Genomic DNA, 26612 nt, shown 5'->3' with positions numbered 1-26612 from the left:
CCGCTCTGCCGGCCGTTAACCGTGAGGGGCTGCGTGCGCGGCGCAGGGCGTTGTGTGCTCTCAGCGGGGCAGCGGCTCGGCATGGCGATGGGCCGCGGCCGCGTCCTGCGGCGCTACAGCCGCGGCTGGGGGCGGGCGGCCCAGCCTGGTGCCGCCGGGGCCGCGCCGCCCTCCCTCGCCCCCGGGCCCAGGTAACCGTCGCCGTGCGCGGCCCGAGGCGCTGCCGCCTTCCTGGCCGGGCCCCCTGGTGTTTTCTCCTCCCCTGCCGTGGTGCCTCGGGGAAGCGCCCTGCCTGGCCTCGCTGCCCTGGTTTCCAGCCCCAGGCCTGCTGCCACTTCAGGGCTGTTGGTTCGGGCTCTGGGCACAGTGTTCCCTCTGCCCTGGCCCTGCGGTGGGTTTGTGGGGCCTCTCTGGAGAGGTGGTGCACCCCCAGATACACACCATGGGCTTTGGTGGTGGTTTCGCTGTAAAAAACTGGGCATGGTAAAATGAAACCTGGGCTCCAGCCTGCCTTCCCAGGTGTGTGAGAAAACTTTAGCACATTATTTTTGTAGGTTTTCTGTTTGAATAGTGTGACTAAAACCCAGGTAAGTGCTTGAGTTCAGACTAGGTAGCATCATAAGCTTGTCCAAGAAGGACTAGCTGGCTTAGTGGCTAAGGTATCTGTGTCCAAGGTAGTCAGACCTTACAAGACATGGAAGGATTTCATTGTAAAAAGTGTCACTAGCTTAGTTCTTCTGATAGAGGTTCAGCTTCCGGAAGCGTAGAGCACCAGTTTTAGAAGCAGAGTTGAGAAAGCAGGTTTTTCTGCTAATCCTTTTGTATAACCCTGGGTGTAATAGCTGTGTCATTCCTCTTTTATTAACTTACAGAAAAAATGGATAATACCTGTCCTTTTAAAAAACTTTGAAATTGTTAGTTGAGTTAAAAAATAGATGTTAAAATCTTACTATCATTTCTGTTTATCTGTAGGTATATCTTAACTTTAGAAAAGGAGCCACATTTTGTCACTAGGTTCAACTTGCTATGCATTCTTTGAAATAGATTTGTTCCCTGACCAGCAAAAAAGCAATATTCACATCTCAAGTACTCCAGGGTACTAAAGTGAATGTACTGCTACAAAACTGTGCCACAAATTGAAAGCTAATGAAATAGCACTTGAGGTTGTTGTGCCTCAAAGCTAGAGCCTCTCAATTGTTACTTGAAGAAATCTCTAAAGAGGAGGGAAATAGCTGTCAGTGATTTTTAACATGAGCAGGTTAGCTTTCTCTGTGTGGTATGAAAGAATTTTGTTTAACTTAAAATCTTTATATATACAGTATTTATGAAACTGAGTGAAATAGTTTATGTAACAGATTTGCTGCTGTGATTCTCATGTCACTGAGAAGGACAGAAGGTCTTGAGTTTCGGTATACAGTGGCTTCTTTGATTTTCATTTTGTGCTTTTAATTTAGTTGACCCTACTACAGTTCAAGGGCTGGTTATTAAGTCATATTCACAAGCACTTCTGATTTTGTTTCTTCATATCTTCATTTTGTTTTCATTTTGGAAAATGAAAAATTCAATACTTTAAAAAATGAAGCTTACAAAAGGTGTAGAAATGATGTGCAAGTTTTCAAGGCACCTGAAGACAGCCTCCTATATGCCAGAGATCCCTTCCTGGGGAGGGGAAGAGGGGTATGCAAGGAGTGGTTAAAATGAGAGCAAGAAGGGCTGAATACAGGCAATGCAGAATATTCTTATACCAGCTAAAAAAGTGTAGTGCAAAATCCATGATCCAGCTCCCAATCTGAATTGGTCCTGGAGCTAGCTAGAATCTGTATAGGTATGTCGCTGTGGGGTATGCCCAAACGAGGTGTCTTTGTGCTTTGAGTGTGGATAACGGTGGAATAGTCTGGGACGTGTTGCCCCCCCCCCCGGCAGATACAGATGTGCTAGTTCCACTACTGTTGAACAGGACTTGTGCCTCTGAATTCCTTTAATGGCTTTTGAAAAATGCTATTTGTTACTGACTCATTCAAGCTGGTATTTCATCTGATTTTCTTAGTGTACTTGTTGATAATAATACACACCAGTAAAACATTTGCTTGACCTTCAGGGTTGTATTTGACATACAGTTACTTTCTTCTTGTTATTAATTTTGTTTGCCTATTTTAGGTTAGCACCTGAACTGAAATATATATATCTTTCTGTGTGAGGAGGATAGGTGCTTATGACAATTCCCAGTAAAACTTCAGGGATTCTGACATAATACAGTTGACGTTTTAGGCCAGAGTTATTCTTTTTTTTTATTCTTTTCTGAATTTAATTTTTTCTTGAGCATAAAATAATCTTAAGAATAGTGTTTAAGTGTACATGGATGTAATAAATGTACACAGTATGCATGTACTTCCAATTTTGATTTCTTTTTTGCCAGCATCAATTGGTTGCTTAGAAACCCAGAGCTGGATTGACCGGGTGTTTTAAAGCCAGCTGGCAATATAAACCATGTAGCACTAATAGAGCTCTGCCTGCCCTGCGGTATCACAGAAACTTCATCTAGAAATTTGTGTGTGGTTTGAAGATAGTATTTGTAATTACAACTTAGAAGGTTATTTCTATGAGAAAACCTTGGAAAATATGTGTGACAAGTTAGCTTGTATGACTTTATTTGTTCTAGGAATATGCAAAGTTACTTTGGTAAGAAAAAGTAATCTGGATCCAAATAGTTATGTATTAATGAGTAGATAAAAACATCAATACTCATCTTTCCAATTGGACTAACTAACTGGGTTTTGATATTATTTTATTTAATTTTTTTTTTTAATGGCTTGACAATATTGGATAGTTCAAAAAATGTCTTTAGCCATGTTGTGAAACAGAAGGTTAACACAGTGAGTTTGAGTTCTTGCAGGGACCTCTCTGGAGCTTGATTATGGTGACCAGAGTGGTGCAGTTGTCTGTAATGGGAATAGATCTCCCTACCAGTGTCAAACTGATTTGGTGACGATGCTATTCACTTCTGGCTATCGTGAGAGAATGATCATAGAAGAGAGACCCAAGTTTAACATTTTCTTGATGTCAGGTATTTGAACTTGGTGGTAATCGCTCAAACTTGTGAGCTGCTAATAATGAGTTATCATGTAATGTATCCCTTGAATCTCATCTCAGTTGACACATGGTGTCTAGGTGTGCACAATATACATTTTTCTTCATTTTTATGATGATTTGACTCCTAACAGCTTTTACTTTCTAGAAATAGATCGAGTTTTGCTGCCAGGCCTGTGGAATTTTCTGAAACTGAAAATGCAGAAGTTAAAAGTCATTATTGGACACCTTCCCTAAAATGGAAACCTAATGTATGCATTGAGAGGTGAGTGTGTCTTTAGTTTTAGATAAGAGTGGAAGAACCCTTGCAGATTTTAAGTTACCTATTTTTTAAAAGATAGGTCCACATATGTTCGTATCTTGGATATTTCCATGTCAGATGTTCTCTGTTCAAAATAAAAGATTTGCTTTCCTGGCGTACTCTGTGGTCTTGTGTTGAGCCACTGAAGTTTTCAGGCATGGTTCTCCCTTGCCTCCTGTAGTAGGAGTTTTCTAAATTGTACAAGACCTTCAGCAACTCCTTTGTGAGTCATGAGCTATGTTGTTCTTTAAAAATCAAAATAGTTACTGTATTACTTCAAGAAAAGCCAATTTGGAATAAACTTTCTGATGTTTCTCTTGATACTTGTTGTTTTGTATAGGGAGGCTTAGAATGGTGGATTGGGATGAGGGGGAGGAATAAAGTGGTTGCAGCTCATTTGCTGCAAGGTGCGTGTTGAGAGTGAAAGTGCACTTTCAAAATGGTCATGAATTGTGGTTTTTTCTATTTGAAATTTTTTTGCTTAAAAAAAGATTGCTTTACATGAAAGATTAATTTCCTCTTCTGGATAGAAGAAGGAATATTTTTAACTTTTGGTAACTTTCTGTGTAAATCATTTTTCTGTTTTCCATTTTTAAGGCCAATTCAATCCCTTATGCTGTTAGTTTTGTGTGAAAGACTTAATCAGACAAGAGAAAGAAGAAAAAATACTCCTTTCTCTTCCCTTCAACAACAAAATGATAGTATGGTTGTGAAAACTGCTGTTGAGAATTCTAGATCAAGCATTGTATTTTAGCCTATTTGCAACTTTTCAAGCAGTCAGTTGCTTCTGAATTCTGTCTGGAATAAATGCATTAACTGCTTTGGGCTTACAGTGTTTGAATGATTTCACATACTAGCCATGGAAGTTTTGGCATGGTTGTCTATCTGTTAGTGCAGCTGAGGTCCTGAGTTTTAATACAAACCCTGGAGTGTTGGCAGTATTCTGTATTTAAAAAGTATAGGCTTTTGGTGTAAAGTATTACCATAAAGCAGCAAATGTTGTAAATGACCCAGTTTTAAATGGAAGAGAGAGAATTGGCTGAGATACTGATTTTCACAGAAGCTTATATTTTCAGTGGCAATTTTGATGCTAGCATACTGCTGTGCTCCAAAAAATTAGAGTATGAAATACTTAAACCCAAAAAAACAAAAAAAACCCTCTGTGCAGTTACCAGATACTGTTTTAAGGGTATGAGGTTTCTGTATGTTAATACAAAAATCATGCTGACTTAACTCCAGGTTATGCTGTGCATGGTGCGCTTAGGCTGCGAAAAACCAGTAGCAGGGGGATTTCACAGATGGCAGTGGCACCTGAAGCCAGACAGATGCACAGAAATATTCAATTAGTCTTAAGCTGTCACACAACTCTTATTTTGAAGTTTACATCTTTCTGTTGACAGAAATGTAAACTGTGCAATACCCCTGAGCACAAATGGATTGAGGATTTTGATGAAGTATACCACGATCCTGCTGCCTGACTATGACATTTCTGTGCTGATGCATCCTGATGCCACAGTTTTGGTAAAGACTGATGTTTAGTGACTAAGTAGTAAAATCATGATACAAGCAGTGAGAGACTGAGGTTGAACGAGGTAGCTTCATGTCAAACTGGGTTAAAGATAACAAAGTTATAACGAAAATGCAAAATGATAACTTTCACATAATGTCCTGGATCACTTGAATAAGTTGTGGTGAATTGTTTTAAGCAAATCTTTTAGGTCAAAGAAACAACTTAGAATCGAAACTCTGCAAATTAATTCTTAAGGTTTGATTTGTGAACTCTCAAACTCGTAATCTCTATCACTTTTGTTGTAGTTTGGGGCTGAAATTCTTAGCCATTGTCATTTCTGTAGTTTGCAGGTAAGTCTAACAATGTTCACAGAATTACAGAATGGTTGAGGTTGGAAGGGACCTCTGGAGGTCACTAAGTCCAACCCCCCTGCTCAAGCAGGGTCACCTAGACCATGTTGGCCAGGACCCTGTCCAGGCAGGTTTTGAATATCTCCAGAGAAGGAGACTCCACAACCTCTCTGGGCAACCTGTGCCAGTGCTCTGTCACCCTCACAGTAAAGAAGTTTTTTCTCATGTTCAGATGGAAGCGTCTGTGTTTCAGTTTGTGCTCGTTGCATCGCGTCCTGTCGCTGGGCACCACTGAGAAGAGTCTGGTCCCATCCTCTTGACACCCTCCCTTTAGATACTTGTATACATTGATAAGATCCCCCTCAGCCTTCTCTTCTCCAGGCTAAACAGACCGAGCTCTCAGTCTTTCCTCATAGGGGAGGTGCTCCAGTCCCCTAATCATCTTCGTGATGATCAGTATTTTTTTTTTTTTTTCCCCAGCATGCCGTCAGAAATGCTGCTGAAGATATTTTCCTATTTGGATGCTGTGTCCCTGTTGTGTGCTGGCTGTGTGAATAAGCAGTTCTATGATTTGGCCAATGACAAGTAAGGAAAAGGAAAGCATAAGTGTTAGTCTTAATCTCACAGCAGTTGAGCTTCCCCAAGTTATGAGCCTTTCTAATTTAGTTTCGTTGATGTCAGAGCATTGGTGCAAGTACCTACTGGCAATTACTCTGTTGAAAATGTACTGCATAGCTCACAGTACAATGTGTTGCATGGATTTCTAGCTGTGCAAATCCCATTAAAGTTAATGGGACTTAGGTACCAAAAGTAAATACACTGCCTTGAAATGTTGCTATTAGCATTTATTTTGATATAAAATTTGCATATATTTCTGTTTGTAGTTCATGTGCACCAGCACGGGCTACTTGGTTCAAGCCATCCTTAGTGGCAGGTGTAGCTTGTGGCTTTGTAGGATTATCATAGCTCTCATAACTTTTGAAGTCCTACTTCTTTAGCTCTTTCTTCAGAATTTTACAGGTGATTTGATTTAGTCAAGTGATTCACTGATGGGTTTTAGCTGTTTTACCTCTTCCTGTCAAATTGTGGTGACTTTTAAATGAAAGCAGAAAGGACACAGAAAAATATTGATGCCCATTTATAAGTGGCTGAGTGTACAGGGCTCACAAAAAGCTCCTACCAGTATCATTAGTTTGTGAAAGGATCAAGAAGAGAGAGCCTGGCTTGTATGAGAAAAAAGCAATACCCAGAGATTCTAGTTATTAATTTTTTTTTTTCCAGGTTCCTATTGCATTGGTGTTTAAATGAGAAAATCTCTTCCTATATAGTCTGCTGTTATAACTTCATCTGATTCTGGCACTTGTTTCATTGTAACAAAGTCCAATAAGAGGCCTTGAGATGAGTCTTAAACTTAGCTCTGTGAGGCAAAAGTGGTAGGTATCCTGCTGTGAAAGAGACAAATCAATGCTTCCCTGTTGGATGCCTTTTTGATCTGCCTACCCTGAATTCTTCAGAAGTCGAGGGTAGAAGGAGGTTGACAGGACAATGATACTACCCCAAGCAGTTGTGATTCCAAGTCCCCCTCTTTTTTCTTCTCTCTCTCTGCCGTGAGTTGATTTATGAGCTTCCTGTATGCTTGCACAATGCTGTTACGTGGAGGAAGGATTATGTAGCTGAGAGTAAGGAGAAGAGTGGTAAGCACTAGTGCCAAATCTGACTTCATTTGACTTACACTGCCAGAGAATGTAGGAAATGCCTACTGCTAACTGCATCATGCAACCAGATGCTGAATATCTCTCCCTGTTAAAAAGAGAATGTCCCTCTTGGGAGGGGGGTACTGGTTAACAGCAGAGGGTTATAGGGGTACATGCTTATTGGACTGTTTGTGCTGAATAAGACTGGCTGGATGATAGCTCAGTTCCACTCGATGACAGCCTGTCAAAGACATCTCTCCTCTTTATTCAAAGCTTATTGTTTGAGTTCTTGTGCCTTCTTGTATTCAGTGTTCTCTGAATTTTCCTGAAGACTTTTTTTTTTCTTTTTTAAGGGGAGGGGGAAAGTGACTTGCGTTTTCCTGTTAGGAAAAATGTAAGCCCGCTATTCTTGTTGGATATTTTTTTGAACACTGTGTCCAGAGTTCTTCAAAAGAGGAAGACAGAATGGGATTGACATGACGGTGGTACCTCCACCAAACACAAGTAATTCTAACAGTCCTCCTCCACCCCATTTTCAGTTGGATCTGTGTGAGAAACTTGAGGGGTCCTGACTGTCAAGTCAGAGGTATTAAAATGCTTTTTTGACTAGCTAATCTTGTATGAGGAGGATGCATCATTTTTTCAGGCTGGAATTTTCAAAAGTAACTGCTTAAGCATGCTTAGTTTTAGTTTAACTCCCTGTGAGCATGTCTAGGCCAACTCTGAGCATCTCTGAGCTTCATCCTAGATTCTGCATTTTCTGGAAGGCAGACAAGACTTGCCTTTTTTTCCTGTTGCTTGTTTTCTCTCTAATCTGTACTATTTTTTTAAATCTGCTTCAATGTGTTTAAGGGGTGGTCTCTGAAGGAAGGCTTTTTAAAAATCATATACTCAATGCGCTATTGAGAGGCATAAAATGGGAAGTTCCCAAGATCTAATGATTCTACTTGATGGAGCACTGGTCGAATATTTTCTGTATATATAGTTATATTTATCGGTGTCACTGGTGTATTGTAGGAATTAATTGAATTACTTACCTTTTTTGCCATAGTAGAGCAGCAAGTCGTAAGTGAATCTCATTCGGTACATGTACTCCAGAAGAAGAAATATATTGAGAGAGTCCATATTCTTTGAGATAACCTAGTATACAGTAGCCCATGAGGAATGCTGACATCTAGCATGTCCTGGTTCCTGAGCCTTCATGTTTGCTGCAAGGAACTGAGCTGATACGAGCTGTCTGAACATCAGAATGGGGGAAACTGTGCAAACTGTGCCTTTGTGTTTTCTTGACTAGTACCTTGCAGCGCATTCTGGCCCTCTGTAAACTTAGTCTTAGATCAAACTCCATTTGCTGATAAACTTGGTCTTTATTTTTTCACTAACATAATGTTTGCGGTACCCAAGATCCACATGCCAAGTATACTTTTTATTGTACTGCTGAAGTAATTTAATGCTTGGTCTGTGCTTTTAATTAAGTAACTCTTCCTGATATTTATATGGTTTTCCTCTTTATTCTTTCAGTGGCATCTGGCTGAAAATATACTGCAGTCATTTTCCACCAAAAAGAATGATTTGGAAAATGAATTCTGAGACAGAAACTGTTTCCTTGGGCTGTGCTGCTGTACAGGATAGAAAGCCTGGATACTGGAAGAAAGAATACATCTTCAGACAAATAGCTGCTGTCAAAACTAGAGTAATGCAACTTGTTAAACCTGTAGATCCTCATACGGGTCTTCCATGTAAAAACAGAGAAGCTATAAGGTAAGCAATGCCTTGTCACAGATGATGCTTACTTGAGAACTATGTAGAGAATATTAATGGCTTTGGAAAAGTTGGGGGGATGGGGAAATAGAGCTATAAATGCATTTTGTGATGAGAAGATATGAATATAGCCTATAAGTGATCTAGTCCAAGAAATATAAGTAACAGTTAATAGGAATTTAACTTTTTATTTATTTATTTTTTAACTCTTCACCCCTGGTCAATTCCTAAATAACAGAGCATCTGGCTTGAGTTGGGTCATTGTTCTGAAGGACAAAAATGGAAAGGAACATGTAATGGAGCAGGCAGATCTATCATTTAAAGACACGTCTGTTACTATATTCTGGTACAGTACAAGTTGGCCATGCTTAAGTGTCTTATCAACCCTAGAACTATGTGGAGTGACACCACTGCTTCCCGAGCAAAACAGAGCTGCCAGCAAGAATGGGTGAGTCTTAACGCAGGATTTTTGAGGAATTTTTTGATGTTACTGGTTGATAATGTCTCTGCAGGAGCTATGTGAATTTGATTTGACTTAACAAGTGAATTGTTTCTTAGAAAGCCTCTCTAATATTTCTTCCAAAGCCTATGTCCTGTTCTTCGCTGGTAGAGCTTTTTAACAAGAAACAGATATAATCCAGCCAGCTATGACATGAATTCATATGTTACTGTGGCTACTGGCATACAAGAGTCAGACTAACAGATAGGTCCTGCCTTGGAAAGCTAAATCTAAAGCAGAGATACTAATGAGAATGAATGAAAAATGCGAATCTAGGGGAATTTAATGCGAGAGATTTAGATTGGAATAGTACATCAGTGTTTACTTGGATATAATAATCTAGCATATAACTTAATAAATTGTCAATAATGTTTACTTAGTGTGATAGGTGTGTATGTGAATTTAGAGGTCTTAGTTGTATATGTACATATGAATACATTCATATAGCTGAAGTATGTATGTATTTGTTGTTGGCAAGGAGTTCTCCATGTCTGTGTTGTCTGCTGTTAGCATGCAGTACAAGCCATACACTTACTACACAGTGCACCTCAAAGAACTAGTAGTACACCTATGAAGAAAACAGTTTTGTTTTCACATACAGAAAACAAGGTTCCTCATAGAGAAGGAAAGTCTTTGCCTAAGAATGGGAAAGGTAAGCCTACTGTGTGAAGTCAGCTAAGCAGCCCAGCCTAGGAGTCTTGCAGTCTAATTATGTGGCAAGTTTGTTTCCACAAAGATGATGATTCATATGTAGACTGTAGTAAAAGAAAAGTTTCAGGGAGTTGATGTATTTATTTAACATAATCATGAGATGTTAGGGATTGTGAGTATGCATGAGGATAATGATTTCACAAGCGCTATCAGAATGTTAAGAGCAAGATTATAATGCTTCAAAATTTCAAGAAGGCAATATTCATTAGAAGTTAGTTAAATTGAAGGATATTCTTTTGATGTCTTGATATGCCCTGTAAAAAGAATATAGTTGTTCTTTTCCTTAGTGTCCACGGTTTTAAAATAAAAATCCAACCAACCACTAAAAAAACCCTGATCAGAAAAGGATTTACTATTCTATTATATTAGTATGGCCTATTGGTAACACAAAGTTGTTGCTGATGGTGATTTTCAGGTCTGTGTGACATTAGGATATTAGGCAGAAACACTGTGTAGAAAGTCAACTAAATGATGTACTGAGAGAGAAAAGCTCTTCTATGGGTGATGCTGTCAAGCAAGTGTTTAAAGCTTTTGAGGAGGACTGCCCAACTGCAGCATGCACAGTGTACAGTGCAGTTGCAGCTGACTGCTTTGCGGGGAAACTTCTGAATTTGGTCTGGAGTCTGAACTCTTTGCTCAGGGCTTAAGGCAAGGGATTCATTTCAGATTGCAGCTGGCTACCAAACAGTCTGAGAACCGAAGTATAGTGAAGGTAAAGCTTTTAGACTGGGAGGGAATTACATCTGATATTTTTTATTTTGCCAGCATCTGCTGTGTTTTAACGGACACTATAGGTTTGAGAGAGCTTGTCATACAGTAAAGTCCCACACAGGCAAGGACTTTGGTCTCTTCATTGTAAGGAAAAGCTAAGAGCTAATGCAGACTTCGGGAAAATTCCTGTGTTTATATGAGCCTGACCTACTTAAAGATGGAAAGGGCTAGTGTCCCTTCCCTGCCCCAAATCATACAGTTATCAAGATAATGTTAAGAAGTCTCTATCTACTACTGTTATGCTAGCAGTACATAGTGGTAGGTGATACTGCCCTGATACTCTTGGGAAATCTAGGAACAGTTTTGAATACAATAGCCAAAATCTGTGAAGTGTTTTAGAAAGAGTTGGTTCTCCATTCTGAATAGATAATGCAGATTCTTTTTTCTGCTGTTTTTTATGCCTCCTTAGCCAATAGGAATGCCTGTAAAATATGAATTTGAATGAAAGGGTGTTTATGGAGCAAAATCACTTGAATTACAGGGCAAAATCTAGAAGGAATTTCCTCAAAAAGGAAAGTTTCCTCTAATAGAAGCCTGTTAATTAACTATACTCAGTTTGGTCCTTTCTGTGAAATTTCATTTCTGTGGGGGAAGAATTTACCTTCTAAGTAGCCTACTTCACGCTGATAAATATTCCACGATTCCATATGGTATCAACACACATTATAAGTAATTCTCCATATATCTTAAAAAAATTGGGTGAGCTTATCAATTTATCTTCTCTTTTTCAGCAGTATATTAGGCTATCCTGTGGTGGCTTTTGTTTCTCTTCCTGTTAGGTGACAAGATCCTGCTAGTGTGTTGCATTTGTCCAGAAGTAAAATTTATGTCTGTGCATGCTGAATACTTTCAAAATAGTTTTAATTATGTGCTGTTGATCAAACTTCAGAACTAAAAATGAAATGTGGGTGAAATTTTACATAAATAAGGAGCCATAGTCTTGTTTTTATATTCTGTATGTTCCTTTCAAAGCCCTCGTCGTCGTTCCCTGATTGCTAAATACAGCCTTTCTAACCTGACTAAAACCAATGTAGCAATTGGTGCTGATAAGCTTGTCCAACTCTTTGGTCTGAATCCAGGACTCTTACTAGGACTTTGGAAGGTAAGATGACATTTTGTTTCAATACTTTATTATGGCTGATTTGAAGAAAACGGTTCCTTTGCCTTGTACTTTTTTTGTATCTTCCCCTTTCTTAAGATTTTAGAAGATCTTGTCTAAACTCTAAGGATAAAAAATACAGATAGGGGAAGCTTTTTGATTTATTGTATTTTAAAAAGCTGTAGTTGGAGTGTCTGTACTTTCCAAACAAACTCTAAAAGATCAGTTATATATCGTAATATAGTAGATATGGTACTGTATTTGTTTTGGAGTCTTCATGTATCAAAGTTTGATATTCCAGAGATGTTTTAAATAGCTCAGTTTGAGGAGAAAGGCACTCCTCCTCCTCCTTCCCCTGTCCCCTGCACTAAGTGATGAGTTCCCACATGGCAACTTTGCTAGTTGTTTCCTTTAGTCTATGTCACCGTGTAATCCTATCCTATTCCATTGGTAGGAATGCTGTAACTGGTGCCCTTATGGGGATATTTGGTTGTTGGTATTGCGTGGTTAACTGAAGTGTCGAAGTTAAGAGATTAGTTTCTCTAAGCTGTGTATAGAGATGGACAACTTCAGAGAGCAGTGCAGAACATCTGAAGTAGACTTCTGCTCCAAAGAAATCTATCTTTGCACTGAATACACTGGGGGCTAGAAGTCTGCTGTGAGTTGCATAGTAAGGTACTGTGAAAACCTGGCTTAGAGCCCTTTGCAGTCTGTCTCAAGGGTTCTGCTCTTGGATTGAATTCAGGGATGGCAGCCCTTCCTTGCTGCCCCAGCAATGCTGATGTGGTAGACTTGATCATACTATTTGGCATGGGCAAGGAACTTCCCTCAGGGAGTCTATGAACAGTTGCTGAAAGCTTTCTTCTTTCTAGCTGAAAACACTTGTTATCTCAAGTGTACACAATGACCAGAAGAATTATTTAAAACCATAGGAGGAATATATGCTTGAATCTTACTCAAAGATATCCATTACCTGGAAATCTTGGGACTGGTTGACCTGTGCAAGCCTGTTATGGGCTCTTTAAGCCTAGAAAAGTCATGAAAAGCTCGACAACTGAACAACCCCTTTTTTTGTATCTTCAGAAATTGAATAGATTGGCATTCTTGTGGCTCTGTCCCCTTGGTCTCGATAGCAGTGTTAACTCTTCCTGTGCTTGGAAGTAGTAATGCTTTCAGCACTTGGAAATAATTCAGTTATAATTAAGTTTCATAAGGTTGTTAACCATTGAATTTCTCTCTCTAGGATATTTTTCGCTACTTTTTTGAACAGGTGTTTTTCTTCTCTATGTGGGCAGAGTAACATTAGGCAGTTAATTGTAGATGAGTGTAATAATCATAAACATCACACGTTTTGTTCTTTACACATAGCTTAGCTGCCTAACAGAAGATGTTTATGCTAGTAGTCTTGACAGCCAAGGAAGGGTATTTGGTATTTCTGGTATTTGGACAGAGAAAGACTGAGACACTGTATGACTGATAAATTCATCTATCTGTCATTATATCTCTTTTAGTTGTAACTTTCCACTACAAAAGTAGTGGAATAGCCAAGATTTTTGGGGGAGGGGGGTGGCAGCAGGTTCATTTTCTATTTAGTAACCTAGTGAGATGGAAAAGATAGTTTCCCACTACAGGACTCTTAACAGATTGTTGACAGCAAACAGTTTGAATATTGGCTTATGTGTTTGGAAATATAGGAGTTAGAAATGCATTTTTCTTTTATAAAGAAAGAGCTGGAATCCAAGCATTTTGTGATCATGAAGTAAGTAGATATCTTTTGGCTTTGTTTAGTTCTGATATTGATCTCAAAAGTTTTCTTTGAGCTATGCAGGCCTATATGAGGTATGTCTTATCACTTTGCCAAGAGTACATTATCTGGTGAAGACACCTAGGATCTTAAGTTCACTACTCTTTCTTTTAGTGAATAACTCTGTATTCCTCACTGATGTTAGCTCTCTTTGTAAACAGGCCATTAAATATCTAAATAAGCTTGATGCTTAGGTCTTTAGCAGCTGAGAGTAAGGTCCACTTGATCTTTCTTAGTTATCCTGTTTCAGATGGTAACTAGAAACTAGAGAAGTAAGATTCATGGATTGTTGCTGATAACTTTTCTGTGGCATAGCTAGTTTCACTCCTTTTCCCCAATGTATGGAAATGCTGTGGTCTTTTATATACATTCTATACTCTGATGAAAGGATAATAGCAGTTATAGGAACACTTGTCCATCTATTGAAATAAGCCATTATTAACCTTATTGTAACATGTGTCAGAGTAATAAGCAGCAACATTTATGTGTAAACTTTAATGCTCAGAAGACCTTGTGAAAAAAACCCTAAATATTCCAGATGAAAATGCATCTACTTTGATTAACTTTTCAGGGAAAAAATGAAATTGCTTTTGTTATGGCGAGTCTTCATTATCATCAACTTCTTGAGAGAAGCACTTTGGGTTCTGCTACTGTGTAAGTTTGAGGTTTTCTTTGTGGGTGGTAAAGATAATCTCTTGAGTAAAGCTTTGAGTTTTAGAGTTGAAAATGATTGCTGGTAAGTGGTTAATATTTAGGCAATAATCAACCTTTCCTGTTCAATCTAAGTAAGAATTAGGATAACTATATACTAAGCTGTAGAGGAAGTATTTTCATACTAAAATGTTGCCGTTGTTATGCTATTAAGAAGATAATTTAATCATACAATTCTTACAAGTACTTTCTGTACTGAGAATGACACAAATGCACTGTCCTTTCAAGTACTTCCTTCCTTCCTTTTCACAGCCAGTCCTTTTATTCCTTCTTCCTGTCTGAAAGATCTGAAGGAGAGGAAGGCATTTTAGGACATAGGAAAATAGTTTTTAGTAGTGCAGTAGGGGAGAAAAAATTCTAGTCAACTAATATGGTGCCTGTTTTATCTTTCAGTCCTGTTGAAAAGCTGACTGTATTTCCTACCAAGCATTTGTCTTCCTTTGTATAATATAGTACCTGTTTTTCCTTACACGCAGTAAACTGTTTGAAAAGATTTTTTTTTTTTCTTTAAGCTTTAGAGGATGATTTCTGGGACTTATTCCCCCTCTTCTTCCCCCCCACCCCCACACTTTCTGATCAGACACTGTTGTATGTGCCTGTAGTCCTTTATTTGCCTGCTGTCGCTCAGTATAGCCCTTTTCACCCAGAAAATAAAAGTTAATACCATCTCACTTAATAGTAAATAGGATCTTCTGTAGGAATTGCTCAGTGCCTCTGGAATTCGGATTCTTTTGGTTATTTATGTGAGATAGTTTCTCTGGTAGGTTAGGCACAGGCAAAAATATTCAAAATTGTCTCTTCCAAAGAAACCTGTGGCCACTTGGCTTTTAGATTTGTAGTTAAGCTGATTTTTTTTTTCTTTTTTCTTTTTAGTGTAAACATGTCCATATTTTGGAGTTCCACAGATGTACAAGTTGACTGTCATTTTTTCTGCCTTTGGCTAGGCTAGACAGCTTATTTGTGAGCTGTAAAAAAATATGACAAACTAGAGATATTTGACTTTCAAAAACATTAGTAAAGAATAAAAGTGGTGTGTTCTAATGATTTTTGCCATCTTGTAGCCTCTCCTAAAATGATCCTCTTGGTGTTGGCTACCGTATCTCTTTCTGTTAAGTCATTTTCCCTTTCTTAATTCTATAATTTTTTTTTTTAAAGACAATATGTCCTTTCACCTAATAAACCTGTACTGGATGATGTTGACCCAGAATATGGACTGCATGACTACAGTCTACATCTTGACATGCACGGTGGAAGCCATACTTGCATGTGTGGAACGTTCAAGAGCCTCTTCTGCAGAAAAGGTAAAGTTAACAGAATTGTAATGTCTGTTCTTAAAATGATCCTTGCTGTTATCTGTTTTCTCTTTTATATCCAATGTCTCTCTTTTAAGGGGGGAAACTGATTTTTTTTTTTTTGAGTAAGTTATGTTTTTGTTTTTTGCATTATTCAGTTAATATCCGCATGATGTATCATGAGGTATCATAAGCTTACTCTGTATAAAGTCTGTCAAAAACATTTACTATTACATTAACGTAGTATCAAGCCTGAGCTATAAGTTACGCAGACAGGATATTTTCATTTGGTTCAGTGCTGGGTTAATAACACAGTGGTACAGCTCTTGGGGCAGGTTGATGTCCTCCTAGTCGTAGCATTGTAAGGGGGAGTGAGTTTGTCCTTGTACTTTCTGGGCACCTGTTTTTGTAGAATTCTTCTGAAGTATACTTGTGGTACATTGACAGTTTGAATATTTAAATATATTTATAGAAAATACTGTGAACTTCAAGATTTATAGATTTTTATTTAGGTTAACTTATGGTCATCTGTTCTGACACTTTTTATTGTGTATTAAACAATTTCAGTGATTGTTTTTAGCTGTACTGCCTTTTTTTTTTCCTCTCTCTTCTAGTTCTTGGCATTTCTTGACATGATTAGTCATCTTTATTGTTCATGTACAACCCAACTTAATTCTACTAGGATTTGGCAGAAAAACACGAGTGACTTTCTTTTGACTTAAGCTAAAACTACCCAACCCTCTTTCTGTCAGCAAAGACTCCCAGGGTACAAGCGGTGGTCTGACAACAGGAGGAGTTCTGCTGGAGTAGCTGTTGTAATCCTGAACAAGCTTAAGCAGTAAAGATCTTTTCTGCTGGCATCCTACATTCACAACAGCAGTTTTGCCAGCATGGTACTATTAACATGGTGGCAGGGTTGGTTTGTATTTATTCTTTTCCATGCTGTATTTTATGCTGATACAGCTATACTGAAAACTTGCCAGGATCTGGCTAGAGATGCTGATTAATGCAAAGTCTTGATACGTACATGTTTGTAAGTAAACATAGTAACTTTTAAAAGCTGAGCTTTAAAAGCATAATATGCCCACTGAAAAATCTAATGCCCCAAGATAATTAAAATTACAATAACAATGAAACTCTTTAGAAAACCTAAATGTTATTGGTTTAATGTTTAAAATTGACAATTTCTGTGAATACGTTTTTTTAAATAGTAAGCCCTCCAAATCTCATCTTTTCCCCAGCACAGGTGTTAAATGCATTTATACAGAACCCAGAAGATAGTTATTTATTCAAGTTTTAAAAATCATTTGTTACAAATCTTAAATCTTAAAATTAAGCATCATAAATCAATTATTGCTTCCCACTATTTTTCTAGTAAAAGTACTGATGAGACATTTGTTCATTTTAGAAAATACTGTTTTTGATGAAGACAGTAGAGGGCACTGTTATCAGGCTTGAATGTTTTGCTGTGTTTAGAACAATTTTCTCCATAGCTGTGTGGGTTTTTTGTTTTTTTTTTTTCTTTTTAACATCTGTACTTGACTCCCCAAACTGTCATTTAGACTGTAGGCCTGTGCTCAGTGCGGAGTGTTGTAGTCCCATGAACTTGAAACATATGTGTTTCAGATTCTCAAAAAACCTCCTAGCTTGAAATAGAGGAACACTCACAAGGATAAAACTTCAATGAAATTCTGCTGCTGTAGCCATAGAGCTCTCCCCTGAGGTGTTAGTCAATACAGGAGTCCTCTTTATACACTCCAACTCGTTTTTGCTGTGAATTGCCAGAGGGTTGCATTCTTGTTTGGGGGCTTTGAGGGGGTGGGGGTGAATTTTATGGTTTGTTTTCTAAAGTGAAAATTCTGTGCTTCTAGTAATACAGCTGTACAAGAGAAAGCAATATGTGGCACATTTGTCATTGCTCATATCACTTTTTTGCCACTGAAAAGCTATTTCTGTTAAAGATGAAGCTGATTTTCAGGCAGATTGTTAAAGCAGATGTCCAGCAGGTAAAGTTGTAAAGCCATCTCACTTTGAATGATAGTTAGAGAATCTGTTCTACGATCACAAGCATTTGCTGAACTGCCTTGAGTTTGAGTGCTTTAGCTGTGTGTCACCACACCGGGGTTCTCCTTCACAGGATGTCAGCTTCCTGGACCTTGGTTTCTGCAGGCAATCAGTTCATTCATCATCTCTTCTCTTCTGTGTACTTACCTAAGAATCCCTTTTGGAAAATGCTTGTTTTCCTCCTTTATTTCTGTTCAAAAATGATGTAGTGAGGCACTTGATGGCAGTCTGCTGTCACATAGCTTTGCAGTAAGTTATTGTTAGTTCTACATTTTGAGTCACTTGCTTTGCTGTGTTGTGGATGTGGTGTTTCTGAACGTGGCCAACAGGGTGGATTTGCCCAAGCTGGTTGTCTTTGCTAGTTTACGCTTTGTTTTTAGTCTCCATTCTGACAGCATTCTGTGTCCCGTTCTCCAGGATGGCCCTGGGTAGGGAGTGAGAAGCCTTGCTATTTCTTAAAACTCTCTACCCAGTCGAGATTTGTTTTAAATTATGAATGTGACGTGCCACTAGCAGGTTTCACCACCTGTTTCACAGATCAGTTGTCAGCTTTCACACTGGGTTATTTATTTACATTAAAAAGCTGTAGACACTCCAAGGTCACTAGGGGATTGCCATATGCTACTCTGCAAGAAAAAAATAAATGCGAACAAACAAATCAGTTAGTTTTTGTCTGTTTTTTTTATTAGTCTTCATGAATACCGTGCTTCACTCTTACTGCTCTGTTTTCATTTCTTTCTGCAAAATCCATAATGTTAAATTAGAAAGAAGCTATATAACACTTCATTGAACCAAGTAGAGAGAATATCTACGACTTCATATCTTTTCTTTGTTATTAATACTTGCACTGCTGTAGCTAGCTGCTTTGGCACCCTATTTTGGCTGGTTTTTTTTAAGCTTTTTTTTTTTTTTTTGCTTCCTTTCATTTAAGTAGGATTGGTAATGTCTTGTTTGCAGATAATGTAGGATGAATATGCTAAATACTTTCAAATTGAATGTATTTATTAGAAAACTTCTCTTGTTTTTAGGAAACTGTGGCAGGCTTTTCATACAACTCATACAAAAGTCATGAATACTGCATCTAACTTTTTAATAAACATTCTTGAAATGTTTTATCTAGTTTTTTAACTTTTTAAACATAGTTTTGTAGCTGTATAGTAGTCTAAGCTTTTCAGTGTTATTCCTGATTAGTGTAAATTGATGTGTTTATGCTCGCAAAACATAGCAGAATGACTTTTGTGTGTGTTCAAAATATTACATGTGTACTTAAAATGTTTTTGTTTGACTTTGAAGATTGATTTGCAAATTTAAATGTCCATTTCATCATGGAAAGGTTGGTTGTTGCCAGCCAGAATTAGGGTTAACCTCAGCATTCCCTGTGAAAATAACAATCAAATTATAACTTAAAACAAAGCCTTGCTTAGCAAATCAAGCTTATAGCATAAATAAGTACCTTTGAACTATTGGACTGTTTGTTTCTTTTCCCCTGAGGTTTGACTACATGATCCTCTTTACTGGCATTCCCTATGTTTGACAATACCTCTTCCCTATGAACTATACTGCATAAAGGTCGTCTTTGCTGTCTTGCAGAAGCTCTGAACTGTAAATATCATAATGGGGCTAATGAAACAAATTCTAGGTCAGGCTGAAGAGCCCTGGCTGGTTTGCTCTCTCCATATTTCCCTTGGTATTTTTAATATAGCTTGCTCTGCCCTTTGATTTCCGATTCCTATCAGACTGAGATGAGGAGGGGAGATCCCAGTACTTACCTACACAGCACTTTGACTTGTTACTAACTTCTAGATATACCTTTCTCTTCTTCTGGGTATGAGGTCTGGGATGGAGCTTTTATATTTAAGAAATTTATAAAGATCAGGTTAATTAATGGATGAATAATTAGCCTTCAGGTTCCTGGTTCTGTGTCACCTCTTTCAACTTCAAGCCAGAATGGATAAGTAACTGCAAAAGGGGATTTATAACTTGCACCTTAGCCAGGCGGCCCATCTAGCAATGTGGTAGTTGGTTATTAACTTCTTGCAATAATGCTGATGTCCTAGGCTTCTTTATTTTATTAGCAGCATTTTTTTTTTCAATCTCTCTCTCTTTCTCTCTCTTTTTAAATTCAATTAAAACTTTCATTTATTTTGAGTGAGTGAGAAGAATAGCTGCTTCTCTTTGAATCTGAATTGCAGATGACTGAATAGCCCTTTGGAAAAAAATGCTTGTTGACTGATTTTATTTAACATTTCATGTATAAAAGCTCATTTTTAAATGGAAGCTCTTAATGTTCATTCAGTAAAGCTTGACTGTTTATCTAAAATCTATTATCTTGAATGAAATCTTGTCATTGAATTTAATTTACTGAGGTTTGGGACTTAACCACTCGGTAAGTATCATCCATACCTAATACCATTATTTTTTGCACTTTGAGCTAGATTCTGGTTGTGAATTCTGCTTGTGTTTTCTTCATTGAGTTTCTGGGACATTACTGCAAAGATACTGGCTATCACTGTCTGGAGTGATATGTTTTTCCTTCAACCATACAAAATATTTCCTGGGCACAGCTGAGCCTGTTCCACCATATTCTCACTCCTGTTCCAAACACTGTGCTGACCCCCTCTTCCTCTGTCCCTCTTGCTTTGCACAGTGACTGCTCTTTGGAGCCCTACTTGTGAGTGATGCTTTCCTGGCATTGGTGTGTGCTCAGGCCTCTTGTGGGCGCTGCTTAGTCCCGCGGCGCCCATTCAGAGAAGCTTCTGGCCTCCGTGGCAAGCTTGAGGCTCAATCTGTCTCTGGCGCTTTGCCTCTGGCTGACTGCCTTCAGCAGCTGCTGCACAAAGTTTTCGCTGCTCCTGCACGCAGGCTTTAGCTTCTTAGCACAAAGAAGACGACAAGCCAGCCCTTCTGTTCTTGATCTACCTTCAGTCCCTTGCTGCTGAAGACTGAAGGAGAGCCAGAGGCAAACTATTTCTCTCTTACTCACTTTGCATCTTAAACCACCTTCACCCTAGAAGCTCCTTAAGTTATCCAGAGCCCGCTACTGGATCCTAGCAAGCTGTAATTTTGTGAGGAGTTCCTTCTGTCCTTTCCTACCTGCCTCCTGCAAGCACTAGATATTTAGTTCTGGTCCTCTCTCTCTTCCATGTCTCTAGTGCCTTCTTTCTGCCTTTGAAGAGAGTTAGTATCTTTTGTCTAGGAATTTGTTTATGGAATGTCCTATTAAACTTGCTCATGTCATGATATGGTGGGGGTTTTTTACAGTTAAAGATCTAGTTTATTATGATGTACCCTAAATTATAATTAGACCTTTGGATTCTCTGTTTAATTTTCTTTATCCAGTAGGAGGAGAAAAAATAGCAATTACAAAAATCAGTCTCCTTTGGGAGGAGAGAAGGACATACCAAACAAAGAAGGTTGTTTAGTAAAAAAGGTAACAAAGAAGTTCTAATAATCCGTTCAAAAATGAAAGTGAGCCTTTGGGAAGCTTTAAAAAAAATCAACAAATCTGTAATTTAAAACCTTGATTCAAATCAGGACTTGCTGCTTACCAATTTAAATGAATCATTTGACTTTCTAGGGAGGACTGATTGTTTAGAGTGTAGGGTTATTTGACTTATCAGAGAGACGAGAAAGATTATATATAAAAAAAAAAAAAGGGATGGGTGAGGGATCCTTCCTTTTCTTTCACGTGTTGTGTGTTGAGCTTGACTTTTGTGATTGATGGAGCCACTTGTGTCATGGAATTGAAATATTAAACGTGGAACCTACTCCTTGCATCCTTGTGTAAGTCCTCTCAGTGAGCTCCAGATTTTGGTACTCAAATCTAACGAATTTTTTAGCAGCTGCTTCTACTGTAGATCACAGAATCAAAGCCCTGAACGGTGACTCAAATTCTCTGTAATGTGCTGGATACATAGCTGTTAGTGTATGTCAGAATTCCTTGCTGGCGAGTGTGAGGCACCTGAAGACGGGGAGAGAAGCAGGCAGAACATTGCGTGTATTGGCTTAGTTTGATTTGTAGCAGTGTAATGCTATATATTGTTAATATTTTCAGGTGACATTCAAAATGGATATTTGAGACTAATGGTTGTAAGTGTAAAGGATAATGCAAAACACTTGCCTATTATTGGGACAGTTGGCTTATCCTGGAAAACAGATGTGTTTAAAGGCAATGTAAAGGTCAGTCACTAATATTTTTTTGTTTCTTGAAATGCTTATCTCAAAATAGAATGATGTTTATGCATCCTAACTATGCAAATTTTTTAACTGTTTTTCTTTGTGAAGGTATATGTACTAAAAAAATCTCTTAAAATTCAAATATTGCTAAGACTATGTGAATTTCTAGAAAAGTAGCACCTATCCTTTCTGTCTTAAAGGATAGATTGCATGATAGACCCACTATGCATGCATGGTGACTGCAGTGCTTTCTGCTCCTCGGATGCAGTGTGTGACCAACACTTCTTGGAAATGCTGGACAAAAAACGTACTGCAAATACGTTTTTTGTTCTGGTGCGGCCAATAGTTCTTGAACCCCCAGGGAAATACTGTGCGTTTCTGTTGTGGTGTATATGTGCAATGAAACTCAAGGGACTGCTGGAGAATATTAAAATGCCAGTGGGCATGGGCAGAAACTATGGCCCGTGTTCACGCAGTCAGCAGCCAGCTCATCAGCCATGCAAATGGGACAGCTAGATTCACTGTCCCGTTTGAGTGTTCCTATTCTAGAGAACTGCTCATTCTTTCTCTTGTATCAAGTTCCTACAAGAATGGTTTTAAAGAGAGATTGAAAATATTCCTGCAGATTTTACAGTAGTGGTGAAGGTGCATATTTTTAAACATACTTCAGTTGCATGCGCACTTCAAAACTACAGAAAATTCTGATAAGCATAATTCAAGCCCTACTGAAAAATGATTTTTGTTAGAGTTGCTTTCAATTTTGATATTTCAAAAATACTTTGAAAAAAATAAACACAATTAATAAAACTGCCCTTTTGATAATCTTGCATAACTGCAAAATAAAATAATGTTTGATAACATATTTTGTTCAACAACGTTAATACACTTGCTTTAAGGTTTACAGTATCAGTCAGCATTCCTGTGCAATGGGGGGTATAAAATTCATCTTAAAACTTAGTAACCTACTATTGTTTTTGTTGGGAACATCAGTTACAGTTGAGCTTGAATTACAATTCCCATTCAGTCCTCCCTGTCTAATTGTTCATAGCATTTTTGTCTCTATGCAAACAAGGGGAATTTGAAGAAAAATCTAGGTTTTTTGCATCTTTTTTTCTCAGCTTGTGCTAAACTTTTTGAGTTAGGTGTTTGTTTTCAAAAGAACAAATCCTTCCTCTATGCATGTCAATAAAATGTTGTTCATTGCAAAGTTAACGGAATTCAAGCAAACAACAAAACAACACTTAAAGACAATCGTTTGAAATCTTGGTTTTTATTTCTGTGAATACTTATTCAGAAACAAAATGCAGAATAGATGCTTTTTTAAAGTTTCTGAGAAACTTCAGACCTGAATTTGTTGATAGAGTTCATACAGAGCTATTTATTTATCTTGCATTCATTAATTTCAGAAGAACTACTCATGTGCTTAAAGTTAATAGGCTATTAGCACAAAACTAGAGAAAGTGCTTCATTTGGTTGAAAAAAGTACAATAGGAGATAGAAAAACTTGCTGCAGTACTAGGTAGATATCAGAAAATAGTGATTGACAGTTGCTTGGCCAGAATTTTTTTCTTCTGTGAAAATAATCATGAGTACCACATAAAAATCTGAGACATTAACTGTCAGAGGAAACAGAGTGCTAAGGCAGCAGTCTTTAGTTTAGCTCTGTCCTGTGTGCTTACAACGTAAGTTTTTTTTTTTCCCCAAAAACAAATATTCAATATAAATTATATCAAAAAAATTTTTTTTAACTCCTTGCTTTTTGGTAAGAAATTGCGCATGTCAACAAATAGCTACAGATAGAGTTCAATTTAGCTTTTAACTTAAATCTCTATCAAACTCTTAAAACATGTGAAGGCCAAAGGAAATCAGCCACAGCAGCAGAATATACCAATACTTTGAATTTATAATGTATTAAAAGCCCTGGGATTTTGCTGATACTTAAAAAAACAAAACAAAACAAAACACCTTCCTCTGGTAATTCTGGATTTCTTTTTTTTTTTTTATGAAGGTTAACTGTTGAAGTACAGGTACTTTGGGATATATGGGAAGACAGAACCCTCTTCAGTCAAGGCCGTACTTTACTTTTCATAATTGACCTTTGTTATAAAAGATGTCAGACCAGAGAATAGTAGTTGTTGTTTTTTTCTTGTTTGAATTAATTTATAGCTCATATAAATTATTATGCTGAACTACAGGTTTGATCTGAATTTCATATTTTCAGCTATCTACAGTATCAAATTTGTGAAAACTGTATCTCATAACCTTTTGTGCAATCTGCTTTGTATTATTTGACTGAAGTACAGTAATATTGAAAGAATTGTTAAAGCAACAGAAGCACAGCTTTAATACAGTGAAATAAAGCATTCTAAATTAATATTCTGGCATTCAGTATGCAATGCTGGTGAGTTTACGCCTTTGGAACAAGTGATACTCCTGGGAATTATGCATATATACAACATAATTAAGTTTTATTCTTTTAGTGATTCAGAACTCATGAGAATAAGTAACAGCTGGTATTAACAATGGTGCACAACCTGTATGTTTATATTTGAAACCTTTATGATGCAGTGCCCAAGAACTGGCAGCCTAACTTTAGTATTATAAAATGATGTCATTGTGTAGTGATTTAAAGAAGTATTTCAAATAATTTTTACCAAGAATTACTTGGAGAGACCTATATTAATATTATCTTTTGGGGAACTGAAGCCTGCATCAGTTCAGAAAGTGCTGTATGCCATTCACTTACAGCTAGCATTTAAGGGCAATTCTCTGTGCATACATACATTTTTCTCTCATCTGCTGCTGTGGAGGTGGTCTCTTTGAGTCTCTTTGCAAGCATTGCTGCATTTGTAGAAGCCTGGCACCTGAGTTTAAGCTTAGCTTTCTTACTCATTTTGAAAGGACTATCATTACCTGAATGGTAAGGTAAATAATTATTTAGAAATAGAGATTTTTCAAGGCTTGGTCTTCTAGAAATAACATCTGATCTAGACTGGCAGTGCCACCTTCAGTTTGACAAGGCACAATTTTTGCTGTCTGTAGGCTGCAGTTTTTGAAGTCTGTTGGAATCTTCTAAGTAAATATCTGTTGCTTTGCAGTAGTCAGTGGAGCATTATGGAGCATTTTGAATTTTTAGCCTTCATACTAAAATTTGCTGTATGTTGAACCCCTAGTATTTCTTCTAAAATCACTGACAGATCTGCTTGGCTGTGCCATGGCATAGGAAATTAATCTATTCTGCTTGTGCTTATAGGGCTGTTACTTGATGGATGTTACTGTCTTGGATGAAACTCAAAAGCCCTTCTGGTGTTTCAGTGCCCCAGTCTACATGGAACTGTCTTCCAAGACATCTGGCCTTTATGACTACATGGGTCATATCTATACCACAGAGTATGCAGATTCAGAGGGTAAAGTCAGTGTTGACTTGATATGGTTGGAAGAAACCAAGGAATATTATGTAGTCAGTCTGGTTCTTTACATAAGCACCAAAAAGGTTAACAGCTGGTATGGAACAAATTACTGATTTAATTGAGTAGTTAATTTCCTTGCTTTAAAAAAGCTACATTTTTGATGATTAAAATTAAAATATTAAAATATTAATTAGTAATATTGCTGCTGCAAGTTTTGTGCCTTTCAGGTTTTCAGTAACAGAAGTACAGTTGCATATATTTATTTTAATTAGCATTGGAGGACTGGAAGAGAGATGTTTGTATGGATTAATAGTTTAATGGTTTTCTTCCCTGTTGAACACCATGTGGTTAGTCTGTTTCTGGTACTGAGCATATTACAAATTATTCTGGGAATAACTGTTTTTTATAGATACTTTTTAGTATATGTGAATAAATTTCTTCTTAGTACCATACTGTGAAGAAGCCTTATCCTTACATAAGCTGCACTGTTTTTGAGAACACTGAACTTTATGCCTAAAATAGTAAAACAGCATGTGTGCTGTTCCCTTCTGATTCATTGAAGTATTACTGATAAGTGACTGCTATTGATAAATGCAGAAATACTATTTTTTTAAAGTACAAATACTTCAATACCTTATAGTAGAGCATTCAAAAGGTAGACTAGAACTCACAGATCTGAATAATAGGGCAGTAAGGCATTTGTCAAGAAAATCTCTTGTGTAATATCTCTTGTGAAATGTCTACATTTGTTTGCTCTATTTGTTTTCCCTTGTTCTGACCTTGTCTCTGATTCAAACCTAGGCACTTGCCTCCTGTATTGGCCCTTGAATAATTGTCCTGATTATCAGAAGGGCTGAGCTGACATCTGGTCCTCCTGAACCTAGCTGACATTCAGTTGCTTCAGAAACAATGAATTATCTGATATGGTTTATCTGACGATAGGTATTCATAGAAACAATGGGCTTACACGCCTGGTTTTTCAGGTTGCTTGAAGTAACTTTAGGACCTAATCTACTCCCTGATGAAAAAAACTAATGACAGTGTCATTTCTGTGGTGTGTTACAAACCAGGGTAAATCTGTGCAGTTTCACAGTCTGCTGTTAAGAAAAAAACACAACTATGTTGTTGGTTTCTGTGACTGTATTATGAAAGTGATTTCCTTCAAGATAACTTGTCTGTGTTCTTTCATTCATTTAAGTAGATTGATTAATTCATGTAAGCAATGTCTATGCTTAAGCACTTGATCTGGATTGTTTCTTAATGTAACTTTCAAAGATAATAAATTTAAGGGTGATTCAGTTCCAGTTTGACTTATAACCTTGCCTAATGAAGAAATAAAAACATTTCTATTTTTGATGGTTAGCCAATGTAA

The 26612-nt window shown here is 37.6% G+C and overlaps 1 protein-coding gene across 2 annotated transcripts; it reads left to right on the top strand.

Moving 5' to 3' along the window:
- Positions 1 to 81: 81 nt before the first annotated feature.
- Positions 82 to 26612, top strand: FBXO15 (F-box protein 15). 2 transcript variants are annotated; one of them, XM_067290759.1, is made up of 10 exons: positions 82 to 191; positions 3236 to 3352; positions 5729 to 5833; positions 8464 to 8703; positions 8942 to 9151; positions 11657 to 11786; positions 14159 to 14241; positions 15454 to 15599; positions 21709 to 21833; positions 25084 to 26612. In XM_067290759.1, exons 1-10 carry the CDS (start codon positions 82 to 84, stop codon positions 25351 to 25353), a joined length of 1536 nt encoding a protein of 511 aa, XP_067146860.1. In that variant the 3' UTR covers positions 25354 to 26612. The 2 variants fall into 2 exon arrangements, with proteins under 2 accessions (XP_067146860.1, XP_067146861.1); XM_067290760.1 differs by lacking the exon at positions 25084 to 26612 and adding an exon at positions 23839 to 23903.

Source organism: Apteryx mantelli, chromosome 2 (assembly GCF_036417845.1).
Source record: "Apteryx mantelli isolate bAptMan1 chromosome 2, bAptMan1.hap1, whole genome shotgun sequence".
Taxonomy (NCBI): Eukaryota; Metazoa; Chordata; class Aves; order Apterygiformes; family Apterygidae; genus Apteryx; species Apteryx mantelli.
The sequence above is the reverse complement of the archived record's forward strand: the minus strand, read 5'-3'. Positions and strand labels throughout refer to the sequence as shown.

Coding starts and splice junctions, on each gene's coding strand:
- FBXO15 (XM_067290759.1), top strand. CDS start 82: ATGGCGATGGGCCGCGGCCGCGTCCTGCGGCGCTACAGCCGCGGCTGG. Junction 8,704..8,941: donor AAAAACAGAGAAGCTATAAG/GTAAGCAATGCC, acceptor CCTAAATAACAG/AGCATCTGGCTTGAGTTGGG. Junction 21,834..25,083: donor TGTTTAAAGGCAATGTAAAG/GTCAGTCACTAA, acceptor TTGTGCTTATAG/GGCTGTTACTTGATGGATGT.